The sequence below is a fragment of the Panicum virgatum genome, chromosome 8K (genome assembly GCF_016808335.1).
Source record: "Panicum virgatum strain AP13 chromosome 8K, P.virgatum_v5, whole genome shotgun sequence".
In the NCBI taxonomy this organism is placed as follows: Eukaryota; Viridiplantae; Streptophyta; class Magnoliopsida; order Poales; family Poaceae; genus Panicum; species Panicum virgatum.
Window position 1 is genome coordinate 10,468,882 of NC_053143.1, and position 20,220 is coordinate 10,489,101.

General features: G+C 45.7%; 1 protein-coding gene across 6 annotated transcripts; it reads left to right on the forward strand.

The window, feature by feature from the left end:
* The first annotated feature begins 1,417 nt into the window (after positions 1-1,417).
* Positions 1,418-18,813, forward strand: LOC120643898. Of its 6 annotated transcripts, XM_039920412.1 has the most exons (9): positions 12,740-15,233; positions 15,344-15,464; positions 15,560-15,622; positions 15,693-15,752; positions 16,449-16,871; positions 16,967-17,301; positions 17,385-17,759; positions 17,854-18,165; positions 18,494-18,813. In XM_039920412.1, the coding sequence occupies exons 6-9, from the start codon at positions 17,170-17,172 to the stop codon at positions 18,572-18,574; spliced, it is 900 nt and encodes a 299-aa protein (XP_039776346.1). In that variant the 5' UTR covers positions 12,740-15,233; positions 15,344-15,464; positions 15,560-15,622; positions 15,693-15,752; positions 16,449-16,871; positions 16,967-17,169; the 3' UTR covers positions 18,575-18,813. The 6 variants fall into 6 exon arrangements, with proteins under 6 accessions (XP_039776344.1, XP_039776345.1, XP_039776349.1 ...); XM_039920413.1 differs by having other exon boundaries at positions 15,560-15,752; XM_039920410.1 differs by lacking the exons at positions 12,740-15,233; positions 15,344-15,464; positions 15,560-15,622; positions 15,693-15,752 and adding exons at positions 1,418-2,242; positions 2,324-2,512.
* Positions 18,814-20,220: the final 1,407 nt, after the last annotated feature.

A 20,220-nucleotide genomic window follows, 5' to 3' on the forward strand; every position in this document is an offset into this window, starting at 1 on the left:
TGGATGGCCCTCTCGTTGTTGTGAGTGAGACTGCCATGTTGCACAGGTTTGTCAACCCAAGCCGTATGAATGAGGATGACCCTTGGTCCACAAACTGAGCTAGGTTCCTGGTGGTGGAATCAACTCATCTCGGTTCGAGCCCTAGACTCCGACACATGTGTCATATTTTTCTGGATTATTGTAGGATTTAACCAGTGTTATTCTTCCAATATTTCAAAAAAAAGAATGACCCTTGGTCCGGGTTTGGTGGTGCTCATAGGGGGAGGTACCGTGTTTCCCCTTGGTCGGGGTTGGGTAAATACAAATACAGGTGGGTTGGCAACGGTTTCTATGATTTGTTGGATTGAGTAGGCCTGGTCTGGTTTTCAGATTTCGGATGGGTCATTAGTTCGTCGGCCCTAGAGCCTGAGCGATCTTGAATCTTCTCGTCAGTTAGCAATGCCGCGCGATCACGAATCTCCTCGTCGGATCCGTTTCTTTCCTTCATGGACGAGCGGATATTAAGGGTCTGTTTGGTAGAGCCTCGCTCCTAGATTCTCTAGCTCTGGGAATTGATCTCTAGTATAGTGATTCTTTAGGTGATTCTATGCTGGTAGAAGTGAATCTACCTAATGTAAATCATTTGATTGTATGTCTGTGAAGTGATTTCTTAGAGATTGAAAGGTAGAAACCATGCTGGGAGCAGCAAGGAGCCGGTTGTTTCAGCTCCATGGTGGTAGTGTAAAATGGAGGAGTGATTCTCTCTGTTTCATCAGAGAATCTGATCTCATTTTTGTTGTTTGGTTGTACAAGTAACATCCCGAATTTTCGAAAATGCGAAAATCTTAAAATTTTTAAAACTTTTTTATTAACTTAACATGACCGTCTTTTGTAATTAGATGAAATCTCAGTCAAACACGGTCAAACCTTTAATTCTCGTCTCCTATCTCAATTCAAACGTTGTGTGAATTTGAAGTTTTCCTAAATAAAATGTTTTCCAATCAATGTCTGGTGTTTGATTGTGTGCCGGTTTAATTTAGAACCTAGTTCAGAAATTAAACCGTTAACCGCCTATATAATTTCTCTCGACTAAATCCTACCTTGGATTACTAGTCGCATCCCGTCGTAAATCCTTCTTTCTTTTCCTAATCATATATCTCCATCTGGCTCAACGTTTCAACGTTCCTAAAAACCCTAATCATGCTCTGGCAAAATATCCCGAACCATCGAAGTATCGTCATCGCAAACTAATTCAATTTCAGTAACCGTCGCCGGATTCTATTTATCTTAGAGACCTGAAATAAGTTTTCCAATTAAAATCGTGGACTAGAAATCTAGCCCAAAACCTAGGCGCATTTGACCCATTAGCCAAACTCTAACCCTAGCTGTCCTCTATAAATAGAGAACCAACCCCTGTGCATTTTGCATTCCACCCCCCAGCCGCCAGCCATATTTGTTTCTTCCTCCTTCCTGCTCTCCCTCCCGATCGGATCGGGCAGGCAAGCCGCCGCCGGCTTCCCTCCGCTCCAGCTAGCTAGCCCCCTCCCCTACCTCCCCTGCTCCTCCCTCTCTCAAGCCACGCCCCCCTCCTTCTCCTGCGGGCTGTGGTTGCCGCCGGCCTCTGCTGTCATCGCGCCCTGCTCCGCTGCCTCCTCCCACTGCCTGCGCGCCGTCTCCTCCCCTGCTCCCCGGCTCGGCCCCGCATCGGCCGCTGGCTCGCACCGCCGCCGCGCGCCTCGCGCTCGGGCCGGCCGCACGCGCCTGGCTGCCGTGCCGGCTCGCGCTTGGCCGCCGGTCGCGCTGGAGCCGCGCCCGCGCCTGGCCGCAGTGGCGCTTGGCCTCGCGCTGCGTCGGCCGTGGTCCCGCGAGCCACCGCCGGGTGCAGTCTCCACTGGCCGCCTCTCCGATCTGCGCCTCCTCCTCAAACCGCGCTGTGGAGCGACGTCCTGTCACCTTCATCCCCGACGCCCTCGCCTCGACCTGGCGCCGTCGCCTCTGCTCCATGCCGGTGCAGATCGAGCTCCTCCGGCCACCACCCTGCTCCACGGCGCCCTGCTCCAGACGCCATCGCCTCTGGGGTCACCGGCGTCTGAACCCTCGTCGCTCTGCTCCGGCCACCTCTTCAGCGTTGACCACCAGATCAACTCCATGGTGGGTGCGCCCTCCCTGGTCGCCAGTCCAGCGCCACCACGCCGTCATCAACGGTCGCCCACCAGGTGTTCGACGAAATACCAGAGCCATGGGCAGCCACTCGATTCCAGCGGTGAGCACCTGTCCTTTGTTTCTATTCAGTTCTATTCACAGTTATGTGCCAATCTCACCCCTTTCCTTGTATGTTGGGAAGGACTACCACGACGACGCTCGGTCCGGCCACCTCGATGACGACCTCCATTGTGACAATGACGACCTCGACGTCGACATCCACTCCCCCGAGCCGAACCGTGAGTCCGAGGGCAATGTCGAACGCCACGGCATCTCCTCATCTCGGCATTGCTTCGTCTCAGCATCGAATTCTTCCTGCCTCGGGCCCTCGGTGAGCACACAATCGCGATCTATTTCTCCTTGTGCTACCGGCGTGAGACCGGTGAACCTTCAACCTTCCTCCTTGTTGTCCGGTCTTCGTACCGATGAGCCCTCCCACCTACAATATCTGTCTATTCGGCCTTCGTGCCGCATTTTCTTGCAGGGCACGTTTCCTTCGTGTGTCATGCTACGCCACTGGCACACGGCGTGGGTGTACTCATGACGCACACACATCCATTAAACCCCTCAGGCACGCACTGGGCCGTGAGTTTATCCCCGATATAGATGATATGTTGCTGGAATTTCCAACTTTTCAAACACTTAGTCGCTTTCATGAACCTAACTCTCTGGCTGCTACGGGCTGCACTTGTAGCATTGCCACTTCTCCGAATCTAGCTAACGCTCCCTCGTCACGCATGGTCACGAGACATCGCGTGCCCGTATTGATATCCGAACTCCGGATAATTTAATCGTTTGAATCTCGCGCAACCGAGTGCGGCCGCCAGCAATCGCTGATCGGCCGAACACTTTACCCATTCTTTTATTGGTATGCTCCAGGAGCAACTAGATGTTCCAGCCGAGCCTGCAGCAGTAGTTGAGGACCCAGATGAGGTTGATGGAGTTTCTGATTTAGATTCAGAGCACGCACTTGCTGAGCCTAACCCTCAGCCGGACGACTCTTCTTCCGGCAGTGCCTCTTCTGTGGGCAACTTCGATGACTTCTAGGCACCTTAGACTTGTCCTAGATAATTTGTGTTTTCTCTTGTTGTAGCATATGTACATAGGGAAAACAATATTGTAAAATAGCCCTAGGGAGGAGTACCACTTGTTGTATTATATGTGGTAAGGGTGTGTGATGCTAGGTTGTAAGAAAAAGACTACTTTGGATGTAATATAAGTAGCGACTACCAGTTTGGAAATCATGATCTTCCTACTTGCCAAAACTCTTCATTTGTGCATTTCTAGGCCGTTTGATGAATACTAAAGATGTTGCAAATTTTGTGGCATGTGTGCTCATCAAATTTTAGCCTATTGAATCTGTGAGACTATATTTTTAGTCCAATCACTTCTATAATTTCTGTTGATTAGCAGCGTAGCACAGAACGATAAAGAGTGAATTGCTAGATTATCTTCTTTACCCCTTTTGCTCTCAGCGTTAAGTATCAATACGATGGAGCATGAAGCCATCTAACAGCTGACCACTTCTGAGTTTTGTGGGTTGCACAAATATGTGTTTGCATATTGTGTTACACCGCATCTAGTTAAATTCTGCTGATTTTGTTTTGATATCCAATGTATGATCATTGCACTTACCATTGATTTTGGGAACAAGAAAAATGTATCTAATGGATGTCTTCCATAATTACAGATGGTTGGTCATACTCGTGGATCGCCGGAAGGCTTCGGCCGAGAGACTGTCAGTGGATCTCAGCAGCCACCGCCACCACCGCCGAATCTGGCCGAATTAATGGCCATGCAGACTGAGTTGCTTCGCCAGTTGGTCCAAGGGCAACAAAATCAGCCACGCCAACAGCATGGAGGACGGGATGCTCAACCCGCGGGTTACCAGGAGTTCTTTGGTACCCAACCTCCACTTTTCAGTCGAACGGAGGAACCGTTGGATGCCGATGCTTGGCTCCGTACGATTGATTCCAAGTTTGCTCTGTTAGTGGTACCTTGTGCTGATGCAAATAAGGCCCACTTTGCTGCCCAGCAACTTCGTGGTCTTGCACGTATATGGTGGGATCATTATTGTGTGATGCAGCCTACTGGACATATCATCTCTTGGGAGGAATTCAGAAATGCCTTCAGATCACATCATATTTCTGAGGGACTGATTGAAAGAAAGTTGAATGAGTTCTTGGCTCTAAATCAAGGAACCCGCACTGTTCTTCAGTATGCACAGACCTTCAATCACATGTGCCAGTATGCGGGCCATCATGCAGATACTGATGCCAAAAAACGTGATCGTTTTTGTCGTGGCTTCGCTACCAAGCTCAAGGAACGCATAAACCTTGTTCAGCCCAACACTTACACTGAGCTGGTCAACCTGGCCATTACTCAAGAAGACTGTATTGCTGCCCATTGTGCTGACAAGAAGCGGAAGGCACCAACAGGACCCTCGAGTGCTCAGCCACCGAGGTATCGTCTGGTGCAGAACACTCCACCTAGGCCTCCACAGAGAAATGCCCCAATGGACAGGTTTGTTTTTAGGCCGCCTCAGCAGCAAGGAGGATTCAGACCTCCAGTGCCTCAGCAGCCGTTTAGCCCAAGGTCAAATGCCCCACAGTTCAATAGTGGGAATGGTAATAATCGATGCTTCAACTGCGGCAGTACTTCTCACTTTGCCAAGAATTGTCCGCAGCCCAGAAAGAATTATCCAGGGCAAAACTCCAACCAGAACAACAATAAAGGCAAGGGCAAGAGGCAAATGGTGCAAGTCCGGCAAGGGCGAGTTAACTTCACTACTCTTGCAGACCTTCCAGAAGGAGCACCAGTCATGACGGGTACTTTCTCTGTCCACAATAAACCCGTAGTCATATTATTTGATTCTGGTACAATTCATAGTTTTATAAGTGCCAAATTTGGAGCAAGAATAGGATTGGACTTTTGTCATACTAAGGGATCTTTTATGATAGCAACCCCTAGTGGGAAGATAGCTTCCAATCAAATCACTAGATATGTGCCAATTAAGCTGGGTAGCAACTTGATCAAGACAGATTTGATCTTGTTGAATTTACAAGGCATGAATGTTATTTTGGGCATGGATTGGATGACTAAACATAAAGTACTGTTAGATATCTCTTCTCGAGCTATCGAAATAGATTCACCACATCAAGGAGCCACCATACTCTATCTGCCACAACGAGAGTGCTTCAACTCTTGTGCCTATGCCGCAAAAGAAATTAAGATTGGAAATATCCTTGTTGTGTGTGAGTATGTGGACGTATTTCCAGATGATTTACCTGGAATGCCTCATGATAGAGAATTCGAGTTCGTTATTGAGCTTCAACCCGGTACCGCCCCTATTTCTAAGAGGTCGTACCGAATGCCTCCAAATGAGTTAGCAGAATTGAAAATCCAACTTCAAGACCTTGACAAGGGTTTTATACGTCCAAGTTCTTCACCCTGGGGATGTCCAGCCCTGTTTGTGAAGAAGAAGGACAACAATTTGAGGCTATGTGTTGATTATCGACCACTCAATGCGGTCACTATTAAAAACAAGTATCCTTTTTCCCGCATTGATATACTGTTTGATCAGTTAGCTGGAGCCAAGGTTTTCTCTAAGATTGATCTTCGTTCTAGCTACCATCAAATAAAGATCAAGCCTTGTGATATTCCAAAGACTGCTTTCTCGACCAGATATGGACTATATGAATATCTGGTTATGTCTTTTGGTCTTACCAACGCCCCAGCATATTTTATGTACTTGATGAATTCAGTCTTCATGCCGGAGCTGGATAAATTCGTCGCGGTATTCATTGACGATATTTTGATCTACTCCAAGAATGAAGAAGATCATGTTGAGTATTTACGTATCGTTCTTCAACGATTACGAGATCATCATCTTTATGCCAAATTCTCCAAGTGTGAATTTTAGTTGGATAGTGTAAACTTTTGAGGCCATACTATCTCCAGTGATGGTATATCCGTTGATCCAATTAAAGTACAAGAAGTGATGGATTGGGAATCTCCTGCTTCAGTTCATCAAATTCGCAATTTTCTTGGTTTAACTGGATATTATCGTCGATTCATTTCTGATTTCTCCAGAATAGCCAAGCCTTTGACGGAGTTATTAAAGAAGGGAGTGAAATTTGTTTGGAATGATAAATGTGTAGAAGTTTTTCAAACTCTCAGCACGATTAACTACTGCTCCAGTATTGGCTACACCGGACAGCACCAAAACTTTTGATGTCTATTGTGATGCTTCTGGTACGGGACTTGGTTGTGTGCTTATGCAAGATAACCGGGTTATTCCCTATGCATCAAGAGCTCTCCGGAATCATGAGAAGAATTATCCAACACATGATCTGGAGTTAGCAGCTGTCATACACGCTCTTAAGCATTGGAGACATCATCTTATGGGAACTCATTGTAATATTTACAATGACCATAAGAGTCTCAAATATATCTTCACTCAAGCTGATCTTAACATGAGACAGAGACGCTGGCTACAGTTGATAAATGATTATGATATAGAAGTGCATTATCATCCAGAAAAGGCTAATGTGGTTGCGGATGCACTCAGCCGCAAGTCACAATGTCATTGCCTATTTGTGAAGCCATTTAATGAAACTCTATGCTAGGAAATGATGAAATTAAACCTAGAAATAGTACCTCAAGGAAGTTTGAACCATATATCTATTGAGCCTACACTTTATGATAGCATCATCATGGTACAATTACATGATGAAGGTATCAAAATCATTAAGGAGAAGTTATCCCAAGGAGAAGCAAAGTACAAATGTTTCCGAGTGGATCATAGAGGAGTTTTGTGGTTTGAATCTCGACTTGTTGTACCCAAGAATCATCAGCTTAGAAAGCAAATCCTTGATGAGGCACATCTATCAAAGTTTTCTATTCATCCCGGTAGCACCAAGATGTACCAAGATCTTAAACAAAATTTTTGGTGGACTCGAATGAAAAGAGAGATCGCCAAATATGTTTCTAAGTGTGATGTCTATCAATGAGTTAAGGCTAGTCACTTGAAAGTAGCTGGTACTCTCCAACCTTTACCCATTCCATCCTGGAAATGGGAGGACATCAATACGGATTTTATTATCGGTTTACCCAACACTTCTCAGAAGCATGATTCTGTTTGGGTAATCGTTGATAGACTCACCAAGACCGCTCATTTTATTCCAATGCATACAACTTATTCTGCCAAGAGGTATGCAGTGATTTATCTCGATCAAATTGTCCGTTTGCATGGAGTTCCAAAGACGATCATTTCTGATCGTGGGGCTCAGTTTATTGCACATTTCTGGGAGCAATTGCAAGAATCCCTTGGAACCAAATTGATTCGTAGTTCAGTTTATCATCCACAAACAGATGAGCAAACTGAACGAATCAATCAAATCCTTGAAGACATGTTGAGGGCATGTGCTATTCAATATGGCAAGAACTGGGATAAGTGCCTAGCACTGGCAGAGTTCTTGTATAGTAACAGTTATCAATCCAGCTTGCAAATGGCACCATTTGAAGCATTATACGGGCGAAGGTGTCGAACTCCTTTGAGTTGGTCACAAGCTGGAGAACACAAAATCTTTGGGCCAGATTTAGTCTCTAAGGCAGAGGAGAAAGTCAAAGTTGTCCACACTAATCTTAAAGCAGCCCAATCAAGACAGGAAAGTTATGCAGACAAAAGAAGAGATTCTTTACAGTTCAAGGTAGGGGATTTCGTATATTTACGAGTATCTCCTACTAGAGGTGTTCAACGCTTTGGCGTAAAAGAGAAATTAGCACCCCGATACATTGGACCATTTGAAATTATCGAAACTTGTGGGCCTGTTGCCTACCAACTTCATCTTCCTTCTCAGTTGGCCGCCATTCATGATGTCTTCCATGTATCACAACTCTGGAAGTGCATCAAGGTACCTACTGAGATCCTTGAACCACAAGATATCGAGATTGAATCCGATCTATCCTATGTGGAATATCCGATCAAAATTCTTGACACCAAGGAAAGAAGTACTAGAAGAGAGAGAGTTAAAATGTACAAGATTCAGTGGAATCACCATACTGAGGAAGAAGCATTGTACCACATGGCACATTGGCCCAGCTAGAACTCACTCCTACTCTTTGTGATCTTGTCATCGCGGCACAAAAACAAGATAAAGGGGTAAAGGAAATTCAGAGAAGGATATCAGAAGGAGATCCCAAAGTAGGTTGTTTCCACCAATATAGTGAGAATGTGTTATGGTTCAAAACTCGACTAGTGGTGCCAAAGGATTTTGAGCTCAGAAAACAAATTCTAGATGAGGCTCATTCTTCTCGGCTATCAATCCATCCAGGTAGCAATAAAATGTATCAAGACCTGAGGCAACAATTTTGGTGGACGAGGATGAAGAGAGAAATTGCCAAGTATGTGTCAGAGTGTGATATCTGTCGAAGGGTTAAGGCTAGTCATCTCAGGCCAGCTGGAACTCTTCAACCCTTAAACATTCCTGAATGGAAATGGGAGGATATCAGCATGGATTTCATCGTCGGATTACCTCAAACTCAAAAGGGATACGACTCCATTTGGGTTGTGGTGGACAGACTGACCAAGTCAGCACATTTCCTGCCAGTCAAAACTGTATATCCAGCAAGGAAGTATGCCGAGTTGTACGTGGATCGCATACTATGTTTACATGGTGTGCCAAAAACCATCATCTCTGATCGAGGGACTCAGTTCGTTGCTCGCTTTTGGGAGCAATTACATGCTAGCCTGGGAACCCATCTTATTCGCAGCTCTGCATATCATCCTCAAACCGATGGCCAAACGGAGAGAATAAACCAAATCCTGGAGGATATGCTTCGTGCATGTCTTAACCTATCCACGGAAGTGGGATGAATGTTTGCCATTAGCTGAATTCTCTTATAACAATAGTTATCAATAAAGCATCAAAATGGCACCATTTGAAGCATTATACGGTCGTCGATGTCGTACACCTCTCAATTGGTCTGAAACCAGAGAAAGAACTATCTTTGGGCCCGACATAGTTCAAGAGGCCGAAGAACAAGTCCGTCTTATCCAAACAAACTTAAAGATCGCACAGTCTCGGCAGAAGAGCTATGCTGATAAAAGGAGTAGTCCACTCGTTTTTGAAGTCGGTGACCACGTCTATCTGAAGGTATCAACTTGGAAAGGCGTGCAAAGGTTTGGAATAAAAGGAAAGTTAGCTCCCCGCTACATCGGTCCATATCCAATTGTGGAAAGATGCGGTCCTGTGGCTTACCAATTGAATCTTCCAGCGAATTTTTCTGCAGTTCATAACATTTTTCATGTATCACAACTTAGAGTCCCGACTGAAGTTGTTGAAAGTGACTCGATTCAATGAGTCTGATCTCACTTATCCTGAGCATCCTATCAAGATTATCGATCGCAAGGATCGAGTTACTCGTCGCACCACCAACCGATTCTACAAAGTTCAATGGAGCAATCACTTTGAAGAATAAGCTACTTGGGAGAAAGAGGAATTTCTGAGATCCAAGTATCCGGACTTTTTAAACGCTCATCCAGGTACTTCATCTTCGAACTTTTCGCCTTTTTATTTTCTCTTGTGTATGAATCTCGGGACGAGATTCTTTTAAGGGGGAAGGGCTGTAACACCCCTATGTTAATCGTGCTCGCTAATCCTGTGTTTAATCGCTAATCATGGCTTAAGCGCGTCATTAGCGTTAACCGAGTCCGCGCGGTAAACATTGTTTTAGCCGTGTTCGTCTACGTTTTTCTCCTTGATCCGAGCCTCAAATCAATTTTCGCCCAAAATGAAAGTTGTAGATCTTCTTTTCCTCTACAACTTCTATTTTGGCCAAATTTCAAGTTGCTATATGAAATCTGGAGTTTCAACTAGTCAAAATCGAGTCATTTTTTGTCAAAATCGTGCACTGTTTCTCCACTGTGTTCGGCACTGTGACGCCCGGCGCCCATACCGCGACCGGCGAGGCGCCGGCGACGCCACGCGTCGGCTGTCGCGGCGAGCGTCGTCGCGCCTCGAAGCTTCGCCACTCTCCTCGACGTTTGTAGCCTTTTCCATTCGCTTCCCTTTCCTGCTCGAGCTCGAGACGAGCCAAACCGTGCAGTGCGCCGTCGCTCGCCGCGACGGCCATAGTTCGCCATCCATCGTCGATTCGCTGCGCCCCAACCTCCCTCGCCTCGCCCCGAAGCTCCTCCGCCCCTCCACGAGCTCGGCCGAGCCCCCACTTGGCCGGAATCGGGCCACCGCCGCCATCCACCATCGTCGTCCGCCCCCGAAGCTTCGCCCTCACCGTTGAACTCCCCTCTCCGGTTGTCCTCCGCCCGATTCGAGCCTGTGGTGAGCTTCCCCGCAAGCCCCTCCTGCTCCCCGGCCCTTTTTCCCCTTGATTCCGCGGCCGCCGGCGTCGGAACGTCACCTCGCCGCCGTGGCCGTCGCGCGTCACCGCCGGCGCACGCCGCGGGGCCCTCCTGCGCGAGCTCGCGCAGCGCCGTCGCGCGCCCCAGGGCCGCTTGGGCTCCCTGGGCACGAGCTCGCCCCGTCTCCCCGCCGTCCCTCGCCGCTGTCAAGCACATTGAACTCAAGTATTACGTTGTTAAGGAGAAATTCCAGGATCAAACAATAGAAATCATACACAAGAGCACAAAAGAGATGCTTGCGGATCCGCTTACAAAAGGTCTCTCACCCGAAGTGTTTAAGAAACACGTAGCTGGCATGGGTTTAAGAGAGTGCCTATGATTCTGGACTTATGTGTCGTTTTAGACACAACCTCTCCCCGCAGGTAATGACAGATATGTTTTGAAACAGAAAGATGCATCAAGTTCAGTGGATTAGGGGGAGTAGCTACCCCCCCAAAAGTTCATTGAGTTTGGTGTGTTGATCTGTGGATATTCATGTGAAATAGACCAAGAAAGAAGATTAGAATGAGAAACAAAACAAGGAAAGTAAATCAGATACGCCGAGATCAAAAGGGGGAGAATGTTGGAGGTTTGATCTCGACTCGATCAAGGAAACCGAGCCGGATTTGCGCCCTGATCGGGGGCGCACAACTTGGTCTGGGTTGTAGGCCCCCGATGACACGCGCTACAATAAAAGGGGCGGCAGCCGGCACGTGAACCAACGTTCGCCATGCTCACGCCGCCCCATAGTCCTATTGCCCACCGATCTAGGGTTAGCGCGCAGTCATTGGAAGACCCACGACCGCCACCGCTGGCCTCCACTCTCACCGACCCTGTGCGATGGCGGACGCCCACGAGGACGCCAACAACCCCGCGACCGGGATCGGCGCTTGCCCACGTGGAGGAGCAGTGCCCATGTGTGACAGTACTACAGGCCGCGTGAAGTCTGTGGTGGCACCGCCAGGTGTGCAGTGTACGCACGCTGTTGTGTTATGACTTGACCACTGATGACCTGCCTGGGGTGCGGCCAGAAGCACAATCGACATGCCAGCAGAAACCAAGCTCACATGCCAGCCAGATCGTGCTATCTGTGTAGGGGGTTTGGTTTAGGAAATGGATTGATTCATCATTATTTCGCTCCTCACTTTTGTTGTTAGGGCGTCCCTAACGGTTGGTGATTTGGCCGGCGTTTTGATTTTTCTAATTGATGAACAGTCACAGCACAGTGGTCGCTAGCGACGAACTCGTCGCTAGTTCGCACGCTTGCCGCAAAAGCTCGCTCTCACGCACGCTCTGCCCGAACATCTACCGTCCGTCTCACTCTTCTGCCTAAATCGCCAGTCCGTTGCGGGTGGACTTAGGTTTGTGGAACAGAATGGACTGACATTCATCCATCGTTGTAGGTGTCCTGGGGAAGCCATACCCCCAGCACGCCCGTGAACATCCTCACCTCGTGCTGAGAGCCTACGAGAGGAGGGCCCCACGAACAGTCAAGAGACAAGACAAGACAAACAATTGCCCCGGCGGACTCCGGGAGAACCCCGGCAGAGACTCCGGCTGACGTAAGCCCCGGTGGAAACGCTTCACGGGGATAACTCCGCCTGGCGACCGGTGCAGTAAATTAATGCGACGGGACCTTGCAGTCAAAAGGTTGGGGCGGCGCTGCGCTCCCCCGCACGTCGCCTGACATTCTTTGCAGAACACAGCGAGTGGCACTAGCATTATTGCCAACAGTCATACTATGGGCACGGGAGAAATCTAAATGACTAATTGTAACCATGCGGGTGCATGTACCGTGCCACTAATGTAGTTAATGAGCTCATGTAGCGCAGGACGAGCATTGTAAGACCATGTCGCTCCCTTAGCCTTTGTTTAGTTACACGTGAAAAGATTTTGAAATAGAAATTTTTTATATTTAAAATATTAAACGTAGACTAATTATAAAACTAATTACAGAACTCATCTGTAAACTTCGAGACGAATTTATTAAGACTAATTAATCCATCATTAGCACATGATTACTGTAACAGTTACTGTAGCAATTTAGTGTCTAATCATAGTCTACTTAGACTCTTTAGATTCGTCTCGTAATTTACAATCAAACTATGCCATTAGTTTTTTATTTCGTCAAGATTTAATACTCCATGCATGTAAAATTCCTGTTTGATGTGATAGATTTAAAATTTTGAATTTTGTAACTAAACAAGGGGTTGCACTATAAAAAGGGGAGGTAGGGTTCTATAGAAGGTGATTCAGACGGAGTCAACCACATACACTCGCTTCCACTCCCAAGCTCATCTTGTAACACGCACCTTTTACTCCCCATTTCAATACAACTCAGAGGATAGGCATTACACTTTGGTGGCCTGAACCTCTTTAAAACCCCTGTGTGCTCCTAGACCTTGTGAGCCATCTTACGCAGCAGCGCCACGTTCCTCGTCTTCTACATGACACAGGGTGTAATCGTGCCATGAGTGTTGGAAACATCGATGACAATCGTCATCTTATTCTCCTCACAAGCTATTAATTAGTATATGTATGAGGAATGTGGTCATTCCATTATGCAAGAAGTCCATTTTAGAACATTTGGTATAAGTTTCATATTTTTATGATTTAAAATAAATTATATTATTAGAGAATATTTGGTACAATTTTTTTTATTTTTATGATTTAAAATAAATTGATTTTTTTAAGATTAAATAAGGTTTTATTATTTTAAAAATAATAAACCACCCTCCAATACCGCCTTCAACAGGGTCTGGGGTGGTATTCGGCCGAATTGGTTAGTTTGAGGGCCCATGTTACCCGGTTTTATAGTTTAAGGTTGAAAATCAGACGACCCTCACTGTTCAAGGTTATAAAATGAACTTCTCCCTTCCATTAATTTCGTGGAATATGTTGATCCACTACAATCCCTTCATCTCGTATAGTCGCATCGGTGCCGGTAGGGATGATACTGGGATATAAAATTTGTACTAAAAAAATTTAAAGGGGAACCCTAAAAAAATTAGATTTGATTTATATTAATTTTTGAACTTATTTTTTAAGTTTCTAAACAAATTATGAAGGTAGTATTTTGACTACAGCCTATTACTGTTAAGAAACTGTAACAGTGGGCTCATACCAAATACACTACCGGAAAACCCACGTATGCCGAGTGCCAGGTTCTTTGCCGAGTGCAGAATCACGAGCACTCGGCAAAGCTACTATTTGCTGAGTGCCAAACAACATGCACTCGGCGAACAACTGGCACTCGGCAGAATATCTCTTTGCCGAGTGCCGGCCAGTTGGCACTCGGCAAAGACACATTTTTCCACGTGCCCCGCACACGCCGTTGCCACGAACGTTCCCATTTTTTCCACGGCCGTTACCGTTATTGTTTGCCGAGTGCCAGCTAGGTAACACTCGGCAAAAACATGATTCGCCGAGTGTCAGCTTGGGACACTCGGCAAATATATTGTAATGCCGAGTGCAATAGACCAGGCACTCGGCATTTACTAAACTTTGCCGAGTGTCTGCTTTGGCACTCGGCAAACAAATACAAAAACTTTCTCCAACACCCTCCAAACTTTTTCCTACGTTATCATACTATGTGAAAGATATCATATTTAAATTTGGCAAATTATCCTTTATGTTTACTATATTTAGATTATTTATTTCATAACAAGAATATTTTGTGGATAATTCAAATTTAAACTGCAAAATGTTGTCAAAGGTGTGGATAATTAATGGAAAAATTATATTCATGTTATTGAGTCAAATTTGAGGGTTTGTACAAGAATTTAAAGAAAAACATCAAACATCTTATTCAGAAAACATAGCAACAAATTTGTGGCCGAATAGATTTTAAATTCTATAAAACACAAATGAAGTCATAAAATTATGAAATTTGTAGTGAAATCATGATATCATAAGTCGAGGCTGTGGAAAAAGTTTAAGATTTCAAAAAAGTTATCCCATACGTTGGTTACAGGATGAGGAATCCCGAAGAAATTCCAAAGACATTTGAATGAGTCAGTTAAGTTTTTGTGTCCAACGGACCATCAAATTGAGTTATGACTTCAAAACTTTTTGTGTAGGCAATGGTCATGATGGATAGGTTTATGGTAAATATTCATTATTTTTTAAGGCCATTTGATAATATTAAATTTTTTTAGTACTATGTAAATTTAATTTGAACTTCTACTGCATGAAATAATGGAATTTTTTTGGCTAAAGTATGTTAAATTTTTTATATACGCAATAGACCTCATTAATTGGTTTATGTTAAATTTTGGTTATTTTTTGAAATGTTTTCGTATTTTTTAATTTTTTTGTCAAATGTAGAGAATTAGTTCATACAACTTGAAATATAGCTAAAAGTGATTAAAATAATATTTCTTTCATTGAAGCATGATATATTTGTTTGAAATATAAGTTTAGTAATGAAATGTTGAATTATATTCAAACAAATATGTTTAAATAAATTTTGAATTGAAGAATTTTGAAATGAAATCCTAGCTTTGCCGAGTGCTTCCAGGTTGGCACTCGGCAAAGCGGTCGCGTCTTTGCCGAGTGCCAGATCAGGGTACAAGACCCTGAACCATGAAGAGTGGCGTCGTATCATGCTTTATTTGTTGACCAACCTTTCTGAGGTGGAGCCGTACATAGGGTAAGTTCTCATTTAACGTGTTCACGATGTTCCACGATTCAGCATCTCATTTAACATCTTCTTGCGTTTGCACTAAGCAGCATCCAACCCCTTGATCATATTTCACATAGGTAATTTCTTCGTCAATTCTGGCGTCGCTCAAGGTCTCCGACCCAGAACGAATCAGAGTCTCTTCTTAAAAATGGCGCCGGAAATTCTCAACCCGATTTCATTTATTGGTTGCAACAAAAGGTAAACTCTGATTCACAGGATCTTTGCTGTAGCTATAGGTTCAAGTCATTTAATGTTTCGTACAATATGACAAACTTTGTCCCTTTCGCTTTCAGGCGCAAACCAATTTGTCCATGAGTGCCGAGTTGAGACAAGTAGCTGATGGATTTAACTATAGGGTTAAGTCATTTAACGTTTATGACGTGAATGGATATCGCCTTCACACTAATACTGGAGTCTTTACGCCAGGCCAAGATGGGGTCGAGTATTATGGAAGACTTGAAGAAATATACGAACTCAAGTTTCAAGGTTCCGTACCACTGACTCCTGTTATTTTCAAATGCCATTGGTTTGATCCTACATTAACCAGGTGGACCCCAAATGTTGGCCTAGTCGAAATTCGTCGGGATTCAAAGTTACCAGGCGGCGATGTCTATATTGTGGCTCAACAGGCTACACAAGTTTATTATCTCTCATATCCGTGCCAAACCGACAAACGTCTTCAGGGTTGGGATGTTGTGTATAAGGTATCGCCACACGACAAACTTCCTGTCCCAAACAATGAAGACTACAACAATGGCAGAGAGTTCTTTCAAGAAGAAGGACTAGAAGGGAGTTTCGAGATAGACTTAAGTGACGTGATGGGAATGGAAGTGGACAATGAAAGGATTGCTGACGAGGAAGCTGGAGACGAGGTTGAAAATGCTCATGACTTAGAATTACTCGAGCGGCTGCGTTTGGGCAGAGACAGCAAAGATGACATTCCTCCTTCGAATAATGCTGATTACGTCGAGGAGCCTAATAGTGATGATGAGGATTATGAAGTGAATTATTTAATTCTATGTATATATATTATTTTATTTTGCTTAATTTGCTATGAACTGAATTTTTTAATTCTATGAACTGATTTTGCATATTTGTAGATATATTTATTGTTTATTTTGCATAATTTGTTAAGTACATATTGTTCATTTTTGCTGATTCGTTTACAATTATTCATTGCAGGTTATTGATTCGAAATGCCAGGCGGGGGCAAGATTGGTTTCCTGAGCGCCTTGTACAGGAGTAGTGGTGGAGAGCAAGAGGCTCCTGAGGGGTCCAGTGCAGCAGGGGGGTCCAATGCCTCAGAGGGGTCCAGGAGGCGTTGGGGACGAGGGCTAGGGAGAACAAGAGGAGGTAAGACAGGTGGTGGAGGACGAGAAGGAGCAGGAGGGAGAGGACACCTCCAGATTTGACGACGGCGGCGGCGGCGGAGGAGGAGAAGGAGGAGGACGAGGAGGAGCAGGAGCGGGACCAGGAGGAGCCGAGACAGGAGGAGGAGGAGGCAGCAGGAGATACGAGGGCGGTGTGGTTGCGAAGACCGTCGCAACTGCCGCAGCGGCCGATACCTCTTGCGAGACTCCCGATGATTCGACCCGTACCGGACAGGTAATACTTTATGTTATGCACAATGGCATTTATTTTTCAATTCATATGTTCAAAATGACAAGACACTAATACTTTATGTTATACACTTTTTACAGGTATTGGATGCGCGTGCAGGCGGGTGCCCTCAAAAGGAAGCCCAACTGCATCCTAGGAACCCTATGCAGGGAGCTCTTCCCTGGGCTGGTGAAGCATGCCGGTATTCTGGAGCCGGCATACACGTGGGAAATGTCATCCACTTTGCTTCCATTACGTGTAGGTGCCTCCGAACTGGTGCGCCGACAAGGGCGCGTGCTGGGAAATGATGGTGGACATGTGGCTTAGCGAGGAGTGGATTCAGCGGCACAACTTATGCCGGGAGCGCCGCTTGTTGATGCAAGGTGGGCCACACCATCAAGGCAGCCGAGGCCTTCCCGAGTACAGGGATGTTTGGGTAAGTCATTACACTTTTTGGTACTTTCAAACTCTAAATTCTGCATTCTCACTAATCATTGTATTCTTTCGCTTTGCTTGCAGTCAGAGTCATATGAAGACCAGGAATGCAACAACTTCCACGCATACTGTATGGCGCACAAGGGCAGGGCGATGTCCGACGTCTCCTACAACCCGGCGGATCCACTCGAGGCGTACAGCAACCCGAGCGTCCACACGCGCATCACTGAGTACACGGAGATGGGAAAGGCGCTCCATGGGGACACATGGGATCCGGCCACCCAGCCCCTTTCTGGAGAAGCCATCATGAGGGCAGGAGGAGGGAAGAAGCACGGCCGTTACTGGATCGCCAACAGCCTTGTCGACACAGCCAGTACGCCGACTCTCTGCCAGCTTCGGGCAAGGACCACCGACTCGACCCCGCCAATACGCCCACGGCCTGAGACTTCAGTGGCTAGCGTGTGTGCAATCCATGTTATTTCTGCTCCATTTGTCGTTTGTTGCTTTTAGTTATCTTTTGTTCGCATTGTAACATTTGGGTGAAATCTTATAGGCCCGGATGGACGAAGAGACGAAGAGGCAGGAGGAGATCGAGGCGAGGCTGGAGGAGGAGCGGACGCTAAGGCAGGAGCAAGAGCGCAGGTGGCAGGAAGAGCGGATGCAGGAGCGACAGAGGATGGAGCAGGCGCTTCTTGCTGAGCGACAGGCCGCGCAACAACAGATGCAGACCATGTTCTCATACCTCCAAGGCCTTGGCGCGATAATCAACTATCAACCGCCGCCAACGATGCCCTGGCCTCCACCACCGCTGCCACCGCTAGGCCTTCCTTCTATCTTTCCTCCATCTGGCACTACAGGCACTCCTGTGAGTATGATATATAGATTTACTTTGCTTGCACATACATATTCAAATTTTGAGATACTTTATGTCAATATATCATGTGCTATATCTGAAAGAACATCTAGACTCACTTAGTGGTTGGTTGATTAATGACATATGCTTTAATAAGAATGATTAGAAGGTATCACAGCTGATATATACATGAGCTAAGTCAAGGATATGAAAGTTGAAAAGCGGCTATTCATTTAATATTTTATCTTTTCAAATTGAGTTTAGGAATGTCATACTATCAAGAGGGACATGAACTCTTAAAATTTTCTCAAGATATAATCCTATGTCAATTTTTTTTCAGAATCAAACGATTGGGGGGTCAAATGAGCCTCCGGACGAGCATTCACCGGCACCGGCAGCGTCGCAGTGGCCACCTAGTTGATTTAGAGTTGTTTATGATATTTGTTCTATAGACTTGTTATTGTGGGACTAGACTTGTTTAATTAGTTGGACTTGTGCTTGTTGAACATTACATTTATGGCATCGATGTTGGACTTATGCTATTTGTGATATTCGTGCGACGTAGTGTGAGATATTTGTGTTATTATGTGATATTTGTGATGGATGTGCCTTATATATACTATATTGCTTGTCTGGAATGTATATATGCTTTCTTTGTGATGATGAATGTGGTTATTACATAAAAAACAGAAAAAATACAAAAAAACAGCAAGCTTTGCCGAGTGTTTTTAGCCTGACACTCGGCAAAGCAACCATTTTCTATTTACTGAAAAAACAGATTTGCCGAGTTTAATTACTTAGGCACTCAGCGAAGTTTGAAACTTCGCCGAGTGCCAGATGCGTGGCACTCGGCAAAGATCCAAACTTCACCGAGTGCCACGCGTCTGGCACTCGGCGAAGTTTCAAAGTTCGCCGAGTGCTGGCACTCGGCGAACTTTGGATCTTTGCCGAGTGCCACGAGTCCGGCACTCGGCAAAGTTCCCCTCCCCGTCCCGTCCGTCCCGTTCGGCCGTCCCGTTTCATTCTTTTTTGCCGAGTGCGGCGTGGCACACGGCAAACGTTTGCCGAGTGCCCGAGAAAAAAGCACTCGGCATAGCCGGCTTCGCCGGTAGAAGAAAGGCCGTGTGCGCTTCGCCGAGTGCTACACTCGGCGACTTCTTTGCCAAGTGTTTTCCTGCCTTTGCCGAGTGTCTCTGGCACTCGGCAAAGTAGGCGAGTCCGGTAGTGATATACCCTTGTAGGGTCTCCCACCTCTATATAATAAGGGTCATTTTGATCCATGCCACTACAATTTCTTGAAGTTGGATTTCATGTTGAAATCCATGCCATTGAGTGGCATGATTTTGAACGTGACACCCAATTTCACGGAGTTGTGGTGGCATGAATCGAATTATCCCATATAAGAAACACCCCTGTACACATACTATGAATGAGAAAGAGACCAGCAGCTCCACCTACATCGTGTCTCCCGTGTGTTTTCTGTGTCGTGCATCTTGGGAAGGGAGATGGGATCTACAACTTCTCTACGCCTGATCTTCTGCGGGAGGGAACAGGAACAGGAACGGATCTGGTGATCTGTGGTAACACGTTTCTCAATACGTGAAGCATTGATTTATATGAGGCCGCACGTGAAGTGTTTGGCTATGACAGAGGACTAACCATATCCAGAAGTCATGTGGCATTAGTACCGTCAATATCCTCATTGTTATCTATAAGATAATACGCATGCATTGCACAAATGGAAATGGGCTCTGAAAATTAGTCCTTGTTCTTTGATCTAGGAGATCATGAACTACCCAACTCTGAAGGTTGTAATTGTCTTGAAGACAATAGTCGTACTCTTTTTCCCATTGTGAGTTTTCCCGAAGTTTCTCACGAGTCGTTTTTAACGAGGCAACAAGTGCAGTACATCTAGCGGAACTATGCACTCTTTCTCCGTATTTTTCCCATTGGGTTTTTTTGGAGTTTTAATGAGGCATGATCTAGTCGCGGTATTCGCCCAAGGGGGGTGTTAAGAAATCGTAACCCTGATTAGGGTTTGGTGGGCTCATACCAAATATACCCTTG